Raw genomic sequence first — 12,123 nt, forward strand, 5'->3', positions numbered from 1 at the left:
TGCTTACATCGTTCGAGATATTTCAAAAAGCCATATAATGCAGTGAAACTTCACCGAGCTCACCATTGCCAACAGTTGAGCTTCTTTGATAAATCAATATGTCTCTGATCCTCCAATTTTTAAACTTTCCCACTTTCATTTCCGTTTCTCTCGTAACCTTTCTCGCCATTAATCTATGGAGAAAATCCCGTGCTCCCCGTCTCAAGTTGCCTCCGGGGCCTCGAAAACTGCCGATCATAGGAAACTTGCATCAATTGGCCGGTCAACTACCGCACTGTCGGTTGACTAATTTGGCCAAGCAATACGGACCGTTGATGCATCTTCAACTCGGAGAGATACCGGCGGTCGTGATCTCTTCGCCGGAAATAGCCCGAGCAGCACTGACGACTCACGACATGATCTTCGCGGACCGGCCTAAGCTTTTGGCCGCCGAAATCATGTCCTACAACTACTTGGCCTTCGGTTTCACGCCTTACGGGGATTACTGGAGGCAAATGAGGAAGATATGCATTACCGAGATCTTGAGCCCTAAGCGCGTCCGCGGATTCAGTTCCGTCCGCGAAGGAGAGGCCTGGAATTTGATCCGATCGTTGAGCCGATCTCAAGCGAGCCTTCCCGTCAATCTCAGCGAGAAGCTTTTCTCGTTCACGAACAACGTGAGTTCGAGGGCGGTTTTCGGGAAGAGGTTCAAGGGCCACGACGAGTTATTGTCGCTCGCCAAGGAAGCGAGGAAGTTCACCGGAGGTTTCGGGGTAGCCGATCTTTTCCCGTCGCTCGGGACGTTTCTCGGTTACACCACCGGCTTGATACCGGCGCTGAAAAGGCTTCACAAGAAGCTCGACAGAGTCATCGGCGACGCCATCGACGACCATAGAGAAAGGCAGATTCGAGGCGATGACGACGTCGTCGATATTCTCCTGAAAGTCGCCGAGCGTGGACAAGCGAACTTGGAGATCACGACCGCTCACATCAAGGCCATCGCTACGGTATAGTATCTGTGAAAAAGTATCATGAAGTTTCATCTCAAAATTATCAGGTGTCTGATATTGTTACGAGTATTGTTGTTTTAGGACATGTTCTCGGGAGGGAGCGAGACTTCGTCGGGTACGATAGAGTGGGCGATGACAGAGCTGGTGAGGAATCCGAGAGCGATGAAGAAGGCTCAAGCGGAGCTAAGGGAAGCCCTGAAAGGAAAGAGTAAGGTCGAAGAGAAAGACATCGAAGGACTCGTTTATCTGAGAGCCGTCGTGAAAGAGACTCTTCGAACCCACCCTCCGGCCACCTTGTTCGCCAGGGAATCGAGGGAACGGTGCGAAATAGCTGGCTACGAAATTCCCGCGAAAACAAAGGTGGTCGTGAACGCGTGGGCGATCGGGAGAGACCCCGGTTATTGGACCGAAGCCGAGCGTTTCGAGCCCGAGAGGTTCTTGGAGGGTCGCGACATCGATTTTCACGGGACGAGCTTCGAGTACGTTCCGTTCGGCGGAGGAAGGAGGGTTTGTCCGGGAATTTCTTTCGCTCTCTCCACCGTTGAGCTTGCTCTCTCTCAATTGCTCTACCATTTCGACTGGGAGATCCCGAATGGAGGCAAACCCGAAGAGCTCGATGCCACTGAGCTGTTCGGATTGACTTGCCGGAGAAAGAACGACTTGTGTTTGATTCCCGTGGTTCGGATTCCTTTCCAGAATTAATCAGTCTCAGATTGTAGGGATTGATTCCATATCAAGTTAAATAAATGTGTAGCAGACTGTTTCCCTTTTGGTTAATTTTTTTTTCTTCTTCCATATGATGCGCAAAAGATGAATTCAGTCTTATTCTTAATTTTACATGTCAGAAAACAAAGCTTGTTTTTCTCTAGAAATTGTGTGACGTGCTCTATCAGATATAGCTGTATTCATTTGATGATGGAACAGTATTGCAATTTTCTTAAAAAATCATATCGGTAATGTTAATCTCTTACGCTCCATACTGTTCATTAACTCATTCCGTCACATTGGCAGTATTAAACAACTGAGGGTGATGAAATAAGTTCAAATAAAGTACGAGCAATTATAAATGACATATCCAACAATCTGATCAAAGTGGGTAGTTCCTCTGAAAAAGACAATAATAGACAAGAAAATGATTAAGTCAATTGCGCAGACAGAGACGGAGAAAAGCTCCATTATTAGAGGAGACTAATATGTATTATATGTATTTTCATGTCCTGATTGAACCAACAAGTCTCTTGTGGTCCAAGATTTGCCATCTTGATCGTGGACATGGAATAAATTGGTACATAGCTTGAATGACTGACTTGATGAAAATAAAGAGAGACGACATTTTTCTTGCCAAATTCTCTGACACAGTTTTAACGGAGAGAGAGAGAGGAGATCCGTTATAAGGAGGACAAATGTGGAGAGACATCGACGAATCAAGTCTCTAAACATTTCATGGAACCCAAAAGCGACCAAGGTCTCTGATATAAAGGTGTGATTGTACGCCTTGTTCATGTCGATTTTGATGACAACATGAGACAACCTTTACATGTTTACAAATATTGAGCGTCTGTAGAAATTGTTATCTATCAATAATCCACATACATGACACAAAGGCGGATTGGAACAGAGAGAGAGACGAGAGCTTGGGATGAAGTACACGGAGGCGAATTGTGACCAAGAACAACACAATTTTGTAACCGAAATTACACAAACTAGCCTATGAGAGAACACAACGATGTCTATGAAAAACCTTTTGAAATCCATTCCCCAGAGACTTCTCTTGATCTCGTCCTCATCAGCCGGATATTGTCCACATCCTCGCGTTCCTTTGGGATAGAGGAAAAGTGAACAAGTACATTAACTGATTATCATTAAACCTGTATTAATATTTCATTACTGCAATTTTAGAAACCTGTTGTATATTGGTAAATTAGTGTTATATATTGGTGTTCATCAAATAAATCAAGTGTATAGCAAATCGTTACCCATTTGGTCAAACTTGTAAGAGAAACATAAAGAAAGTTTGTTTAAATCTTTTAGCAATATGGATCTTCATCTCTGTAACTCTTATCTTTTCTACGTATTAAATGATCAAGATAAAGCATCAAGATAAAATACTTATCTCCTGCACAGCCATGGGCTTTTGCACGTTCTACTAGATAAGTTCTGATATTTATCAAGAATTGATGTTTCAGTATTACACAATTGATGCTTTCAACTTTGCAACGGTTTCCCAACTCCCAAGCAATTTTATATAAGCCAAAACTACAGCAAACTAATCATTCTAAATTCACAAAGTCCCAAGCCTTGTTCTTGTTTGATCCGCCCATATGTCTCTGAATATGATCCTCCAATTTCTCAGCTTTCAAACACTGATTTTTGCTTCTCTCATAACCTTTCTAGCCATTAGCTATCTATGGAAGAAAAGCTCCCAAGCTGCCCATAGTCGTCGTACCTTCAAATTGCCTCCGGGGCCTCGAAAGCTTCCGATCATCGGAAACTTGCACCAGTTGGCCGGTCAACTACCCCATCGCCGGTTGACCGAGTTGGCCAAGCAATACGGACCGTTGATGCATCTTCAGCTCGGAGAAATACCGGTAATCGTGATCTCTTCCCCGGAAATGGCCCGAGCCGCGATGACGACTCACGACGCGAGCTTCGCGGACCGGGCTAAGCTTTTGGCCGCCGATATCATGTCCTACAACTACTCGGCGCTCGCTTTCACGCCGTACGGAGATCATTGGAGGCAAATGAGGAAGATATGCGTCACCGAGATCTTGAGCACCAAACGCGTCCGCGGATTCAGGTCCGTCCGCGAAGAGGAGGTCTGGAATCTGATCGGGTCGCTGACGAGCCGATCGTCTCGAGCGAGCCTACCACCCGTCAATCTCAGCGAGAGGCTATTCTCGCTCACGAACGACGTCGCTTCGAGGGCGGTTTTCGGGAAGAGGTTCAAGGGCCAAGGCGAGCTTTTGTCGCTCGCCAAGGAGGCGAGGAAGTTCACCGGAGGTTTCGCTGCGGCCGATCTTTTCCCGTCGCTCGGGACATTTCTCGGTTACACCACCGGCTTGATACCGGCGCTGAAGAGGCTCCACGGGAAGCTCGACAGAGTCATCGAGGACGTCATCGATGATCACAGAGCCATGTTGACGCGCGACGATGATGACATCATCGATATTCTCCTGAGAATCGCGGAGCCTGGAGAAACGCAGTTTCGGTTTACGACCAATCACATCAAGGCTGTTGCTATGGTACGTAAATCGATTCGGTTTGAGTTTATACTTCGCGACGTAAGCATAAGTTGAACTATATTCTTAATTGGTAAACTATAATCTAAAGAGTAGCCATTCGGCATATAAAGTAGGGTCCAGTGGCTATCTAGCCATATAAAACCGTTAGAAATTTCTAAATGGCCAATGTTTCGTTAATTTTTGGTAAATAACCACGTAAATCTATTCACGTAGAGTTTATTTATAGTAAATATGTGTTAAATAACGTTGGTTACGTCATATATTTGGCTATTTACGAAACATTTATGACTATTTACGAAAAATTCACAAAACGTTGGCTAAAATGCAAATGCTTATGCTTTTGTGGCTTACATCGCTAAATATCTGTATAAAATATAAATCAACAATCCACACAAAATATTTAATTTTTTAAGTCCTTGACAATGGATTTCGTTTTGAGCCGACATTGTTTTGAATAACGTTGTTGTTTGATCAGGACATGCTGTCGGGAGGGAGCGAGACATCGTCAGCGACGATAGAGTGGGCGATGACAGAGCTGGTGAGGAATCCGAGAGCGATGAATAAGGCTCAAGTAGAGATAAGGGAAGTCCTCAAAGGGAAGAGAAAAGTCGAAGAGAGAGACATCGAAGGACTCGTTTATCTGAGAGCCGTCGTGAAAGAGACTCTCAGGATCCACCCTCCCGGGACCTTGATCCCCAGGGAATCGAGAGAGCAATGCGAAATAGCTGGTTACAAAATTCCCGCCAAAACAAAAGTGGTCGTGAACGCGTGGGCGATCGGGAGAGACCCCAATTATTGGACCGAGGCCGAGAGTTTTTTGCCCGAGAGGTTCTTGGAGGGTCGCGAAATCGATTTTCACGGGACGGTCTTTGAGTACATTCCGTTCGGCGGAGGAAGGAGGGTTTGTCCGGGCATTTCGTTCGCTCTCTCCACCGTTGAGCTTGCTCTCTCTCAATTGCTCTACCATTTCGACTGGGAGATCCCGAATGGAGGCAAACCCGAAGAACTCGATGCCACGGAGTTGTTTGGATTGACTTGCCGGAGAAAGAACGACTTGTGTTTGATTCCAGTGATTCGAATTCCTTTCCAGAATTAATTAGCCTCAGATTTTTTTTATCCAGCATTGATATACAGTTGATGCTTTCAAATTTTAGTATTGCAACGATTTCCCAAGCCATTTTATTTTTATACAGCCAAACCTAAGTGAACCTATAACCGTTCCAAAAATAAACAAGCTTGTTTGATCCTCCAATTTCTCAACTTTCCCACTTTGATTTCTGTTTCTCTCATAACCTTTCTTGCCATTAAGTATCAATAGAGCCTAGCAAAAAAAAAAAAGAGTTATCTATAGAAGAAAAAAAATCCCAAGCCCATCTTTAGTTGACCGATTTGGCCGAGCAATATGGACCGTCGATGTCTCTTCAGATCGAAGAGATACCATTAGTCCCAAGTCTTAATTGTTTTCTAAATACATAGGTATCTTCCCCATATATATGATGGTCCCAAACCAATAATAAAATCAATTAGACATTACAAGCTATGAAAACTTTATCTTTTCTCTCTAATTTGATCCCAAGTTGATTTTACTATTTTTCTTATCTGACTTACACCCGTAGTTCTTCCCCTCTTCCTCTTTGAATTTTACTTGTTTATGTAAACCCGAATCAAAGGCATAATTAAAATTAATAATATATAGCATATTTAATTATAATATATTTTAAAGGTAATTTAAAATCTTTATATTATGATATGTATAAAATAATATATTATTTTAACAACTATAACAAATTAGTTGAGTTTGCCAAATTATATTAATATACATATTATATGTTGCCAAATATATATCATATATTAAAGGACAAGGGATTTAGCCAAATTGAAACATAAAAATTGCAATGTAGCCATAGTTTGATTAATTTATAATAATTAGTCAAAATATGTTAATATCTTACTTAAATACTCTTAATTATATATTTTCATTATTTTTAAAGTATAATAATTAAGATCCCACAAATTTAGTAACCGTTTCATTAAAAATCATCATAAATTAACAAAAAAATAAAACAAAAAATCGTCACTCTTCATTAACAAAAAAAATAAAAATTCGAGAATAAAAAATTCACCACGTCAGCCTAATGACTTTTTTTTAAACAATGAAATGTTGGCTTAAATAAAATTTACACGTTTGACCAAGTGGTTTACTTGATGACAATTCTCATATAATATATACTAATGAAAGAGATTTGTAACATAATAGTCACATAATGGGGGGTTTTAAAAAAATAATCAAATTATTAATTTATTTAGGGAAATAGCCAACATTAATCAGAATCCCAATAATGCATTTTCCCCAAATCAACATCTTCTTCTCCAACCCGCAGGTGACTTCACAATTCACAGATCATTTTTAATGAAGAAGTCCGAGAATCTCAACACGTCCCTGTCCGTCGAGACGTTTCCGAGGTAGATCTTCCTCGACGAAGCCGAGGGAGGGCTGAGGAGGCGGATCTGGATCTTCTCCGGTGAGATCGAATCTGACAGCGTCGAAGTCAATCTCGATGCCGTTCAAGTCTTTGAAGGCCGAGAGAGACGACGTTGGAGCTCTGGAGTTGCAGATTTCAATTTGATAGAGTTGTTAGGGTTGAGGACGATGAATATGTCATTGCAGAAGAATATAATTGGTATATTGTATTGTTGGGTTTGACTGTTTGAGTTTGTATTTTCCCAATTAAACTCATAGTTAGACTATTATTTTAAAAGTGGGGCCTAATATAAACTAGATAGCTTGTCCGCCCTTAATAAAACATAATCATTATAAATAATTATAACGTGCACATACTATTGAAGCCTAGCTCACACGTGTAATCTGAATGGCTTATTTATTTGTTTTTTTTTTAAGGCAGCTTTGCTGCAGTGGGGAATGAACCCACGATCTCCACACATGAAGTGGTGTGAAATTATCACTAGGCTATCCTAAGTACCACGGCTTATTTATTTGTTAGGCAGCTGATTAGGCTGACCTCTTGTATTAATATACTTGATGTACGCAAACAGATTAGGTAATGAATAATCAGCTCATTACAATAAACTCACCTCTCTCTCTCTCTCTCTCTCTCTCTCTCTCTCTCTCGTTTACTCTCTGAATTTTGAAACATACATACACGTAGAGGTTATAACTTGTCCTGGAAAATATTTTAAAATATACAGGTTAATGTGTACACATACGTACGTGAATCTATAAGAAAATATAAAGATTTTATTTGAATGAATTTTAGTGTTTTTTTTACACTATCTATTAGAAGTCTAAAACAGTCAGTTAGTCTGAGTTATGTAAATATATGTGTGTGTGTATATATATATATATATATATATATATATATAATTTAGTATGAAAGAAAAATCCCACAAGAGCAACAATTTGAGAGAGTTTTTCACATTGGATGAATTACAAATGTCAGGATTTATTATTACAACTCATACCTTACATTAGCATTAAGTTATCCTTAATATTTTTTTTATGCGTTGGGCATCATTCTATATGTACTTCCTTCGTACTAAACAAGCTGTTGCCCTAAAATCAGCCGCATTTGTCAAAGACTCAATAAAATTTTTCTGGCACAAGCATTTAGCGAAAAATAAATATCTTGATCTCCTTTGATCTATAACAGTTAGTGCTTTCATCATCGTCAGCCAGACTCTATATATATATATATATATATATATATATATATATATATAAACGAGAAACCCATTGAGCAAACCATTCTAAAAGAGTAGACAAATCCCAACTCCTTCACAAATATGTCAATGATAATCCTCAGATTTCTCAACTTTCCCACTTTGATATCTGTTTCTATCATAATCTTTCTCACTACAAATGTTGGATTATACAACCCACTTTCTACAACGCTTAACATAAGCGTTGTAGAAACTAGGGATTCTACAACGCTTAACATAAGCGTTGTAGAAACTTAGTGTTTCTACAACGCTTATGACTACGCGTTGTAGAATCTAGGTGTTTCTACAACGCTTTTGGATAAACGTTGTAGAATCTGGGTGATTCTACAACGCTTTTGTAAAGCGTTGTAGAAGAACTTAAATTTCAGATTTCCCACAACGTTAACACTATCCGTTGTAGAACCGTCGCCGCGGCGAAAACTTTCTACAACGCAAGTTAAAAGCGTTGTAGAAGGATGGACCTCGCCGCGGCACGATTTAAACCTCGCCGCGGCGAAGCATTCTACAACGCTTTTTATAAGCGTTGTAGAATACAGTCGCCGCGGCGATGGTCATCTCTCGCCGCGGCGAGATTATGTCGCCGCGGCTGGAAATATAATCCGCCGCGGCGAGAAGGATACCGTGGCCCAGCAGTTTTTTATGAAACTGCCTCGCCGCGGTGATGAAGGACTCCCGCCGCGGCGAGAGGATCCTACAACGGTTATAAAATCCGTTGTAGGACCTTCTCGCCGCGGCGAAGACATATTCCCGCCGCGGCGAGGTTTTTAGGTTTTCACTATATAAACCCATTTTCAGTTTTTTTTTTTCTCATTCTCCTCAAAATACAAACGCGAGACAAACTATTTCGGCCGAGTCTGTCTTCATTTTCTCTTCCAAATTCCCTCGCCACGTCCTCGCCGCCCCGATTTCTCGCCGTCGCCTTGTCCTCGCCGCCATTCTCGCTCGCCACATCCTCGCCATCATTCTCGCTCGCCAAGTCCTCGCCGCCCAATTTTCTCGCGCCTCTCTCTCTCTCGCCACCTCTCACTCTCTCTTTAAAGGTATGATTTTCTAAGTTTTTAAGGTGGTTATTGATTTAATTTCGTGTTGTTGATATGGATTTCGTGTTTTTGAATATGGATTTCATGTTATTTCCCCGAGTTGCATGTTGTTGTTATTGATTTAACAAAATTAGGGTTATTGATTTAAGGTGGTTATTGATTTAACAAAATTAGGGTTTTTTATTTTATTATGAATGAATTTGAGTTAGAATTTGTGTTAGAATGAATTTGAGTTAAAATTTGTGTTAGAATGAATTTGAGTTATAATTTGTGTTAGAATGAATTTGAGTTAGAATTTGTGTTAGAATGAATTTGAGTTCGAATTTGTGTTAGAATGAATTTGAGTTAGAATTTGTGTTAGAATGGAATTGTTTATGAATTTGATATTGTTATGTTTAAATGAAGTTGGAATTGATATAGAATTTGTGATTGTTGTGACATTGTTAGTATTTAAAATGGTTATGTTGATTGTAGATGTCGAGATTGAATTTTTTATGATTATGCTTTGTGAAGGTGAAAAATGGTTCGAACAAAAAATCCGGCAGGCGCCACGGCTCCGGGCACTTCCAAAGGTCCTAGTAAAAGTAAAGGTAAGCGAGCTCGTCAATCATCCCCTGAAGCAGATTATAACACAAGTATCTTCACTAGCAAGGCCGCGGAGGATCGTTACGACAAAATCTCGTCGCGCAGTGTGATCCGTGAGCGGGGATTCAATGTGAGCTCTAACACCGATATAGGAGTGTCAATCCGCAACAGTATTCAAGGTCATGACTGGGTGAAGTATTGTGCCGTTCCCGAGTTCGAGGCGAACTTAAACTTCGTGTACGAATTCTACGCAAACTTACCAGATCACAATGGAGATGTTGTGACGGTCCGAGGTAGACCGGTCGATGTGAGCGTCGAAGCGATCAACGATTTGCTTGGGACCCCAGATGTGCCTTTCGAGAATGAAGACTATCGGGAATGGTTGAGAACTTGCAGCCACAAGGAGATGGCGAGGTTGCTGTGCATTCCAGGAGAGGATTGGGTCCTTGAAAAAGGGAAAATGGTACTCAAGCGTGACCAACTCACCAGGATTGCTAAAGCTTGGATTTACTTTGTTTGCGCTCGCCTCTATCCGATCAAGCACTTCACCACTCTTGACGAGGGTCGTATCCAGGTGTTGTTTTGCATCATAAAAGGTCATTATATCAACGTCGGTCGATTCATCTACAATTGGATGAAGAGTCTAGACTATACTAATGAACGACACGGTTTGCCATATCCGTCGATCATTACCGGCCTTTGTACAAATGCGGGGGTAGGACGCTCGAAAAGGGATACGATCAAGGGTCATATGGGGCCTATTACGAATAACATCATCGATCGCTACAAGATTAGGGAGGAACCACAAACGGAGGAAGCGGAGGAAGAAGATGAGGAAGGGGAAGAGGGACCACCAGTCAACGAGCCTCGATTGTTCTTACCATCACTCCGGTAGTCGACCCCGCCACCATCGACTACATAACTCAATGCTCCAACTATCTCGTCGGCGGGTTCCAACACACGCAACAGTACATGCACCAACAAGCGGAGTATGACGCCTCTCACATCAACCAACTGAACGATCTCTACTCTCGGTAGGACATCAACCAAGAGAACTAGGTGTTATTTCCTCCATATCCTCAATACTCCGATTATCCGTACCCACCACCAAAGTGGCCACCGCATATGGCACCTCCTCAATATCCGGCGCACTCACCACCACCACCACCACCGAATGACGACTAAACCAACAACACCAACTTTAAATTTTAAATTTAAGACTCGCTTGGTTTGTTTAAGCTTCATTTTAAATTTAAATTAAGACTCATGGTTTGTTTATGTTTATGGTTATGTTTAAGACTCGTGTTTTAGTTAATGTGTGTTTGAGACTTGATTAATATTTAAAGATTGTGAAATCTGAATGTGTGATGGTTTTTTATTTGAATGATAATTTTTCTGTTGAAAACCAGGTTTAAAATGGGAAAGAAAGTGAAAATATGTAGGCTGAGGTGATTATATTCTAATCTCGCCGCGGCGACTTAGAAATTTCGCAGCGGCGTAAAACGTTCGCCGCGGCGTGTTTTCTACCTCGCCGCGGCGAGGCATTCTACAACGCTTTTCAAAGCGTTGTAGAAAGTCTTCGCCGCGGCGAAAAGTACACATCGCCGCGGCGAGAAACATACCGAGAGCATGCATATTTGAAAACATAACCTCGCCGCGGCGACATGATTTTCTCGCCGTGGCATGTTTATCTCGCCGCGGCGAAAAGTAAACATCGCCGCGGCGAGAAACTTACCGAGAGCATGCATTTTTGAAAACATAACCTCGCCGCGGCGGCATATTTTTCTCGCCGCGGCGACAACATGTCGCCGCGGCGCAAATACAACATCGCCGCGGCGAGAAACTTACCGAGAGCCTTCATATTTGAGAACATATCCTCGCCACGGCGACATAATTTTCTCGCCGTGGCAAGTTTCTCTCGCCGCGGCGACATTACATAATCGCCGCGGCGAGATGTCCTACAACGCTTATTAAGCGTTGTAGAAACTTTTCGCCGCGGCAGACAACATACATAGCCGCGGCAAGAGTCTAGAAATGATATTGTAAATTTAAACACTATAGAAATGTTGTCCATAAGAGAATAACATAAAATCCAAAATGAAAATACATTGTTAACTGTTCTAAATCAAACAAAAATAGGATCTATATCCTTACGAAGTAGATGAGAAACATCGTCATCATCAAAATCATCCATCTCTTGATCAATAGGATGTAATCCCGATGTGAACGGTGGAATGCTAGACATGTCTTCGTCTTCTTCATCATTACCATTTCTCGCTTTCATATGAACTACTAACGATAACTCTGGATTGGCTGGATCCGAAACATAAAACACTTGAATTGCTTGCGAAGCCAAAATAAATGAATCATTCTCGTAGCCAATCCGTCTAAAGTCGACAACTGTAACTCCGTCATTATCAACTTTAACATGATTATTATCTGCCCATTTGCACTTGAATAAAGCGACTCGCAACCCGCAATAATCAAGTTCCCAAATGTCTTCAATGTATCCATAATAGTTCATAAAAG

At 41.5% G+C, this 12,123-nt stretch overlaps 1 protein-coding gene and 1 pseudogene across 1 annotated transcript; both read left to right on the forward strand.

Annotated features, from left to right (window-relative positions):
- The first annotated feature begins 98 nt into the window (after window positions 1-98).
- LOC149406379 (melianol synthase CYP71BQ5-like) lies at window positions 99-1,855 on the forward strand. The gene is made up of 2 exons (XM_089626271.1): window positions 99-986; window positions 1,071-1,855. Exons 1-2 carry the CDS (start codon window positions 99-101, stop codon window positions 1,689-1,691), a joined length of 1,509 nt encoding a protein of 502 aa, XP_089482397.1. The 3' UTR covers window positions 1,692-1,855.
- A 1,455-nt stretch (window positions 1,856-3,310) lies between these two features.
- LOC149406380 (melianol synthase CYP71BQ17 pseudogene) lies at window positions 3,311-5,327 on the forward strand (annotated as a pseudogene).
- The last annotated feature ends 6,796 nt before the right edge of the window (window positions 5,328-12,123 follow it).

Source organism: Urtica dioica, chromosome 1, assembly GCF_054948205.1.
Source record: "Urtica dioica subsp. dioica isolate 48M chromosome 1, U.dioica_male_clone48M_v1_H2, whole genome shotgun sequence".
NCBI lineage: Eukaryota > Viridiplantae > Streptophyta > Magnoliopsida > Rosales > Urticaceae > Urtica > Urtica dioica.

Excerpts from the sequence above, each read along its gene's own strand:
- LOC149406379 (XM_089626271.1), top strand. The coding sequence starts at position 99 with ATGTCTCTGATCCTCCAATTTTTAAACTTTCCCACTTTCATTTCCGTT. Across the intron at positions 987-1,070 it reads ACATCAAGGCCATCGCTACG|GACATGTTCTCGGGAGGGAG; the intron begins GTATAGTATCTG and ends TTGTTGTTTTAG.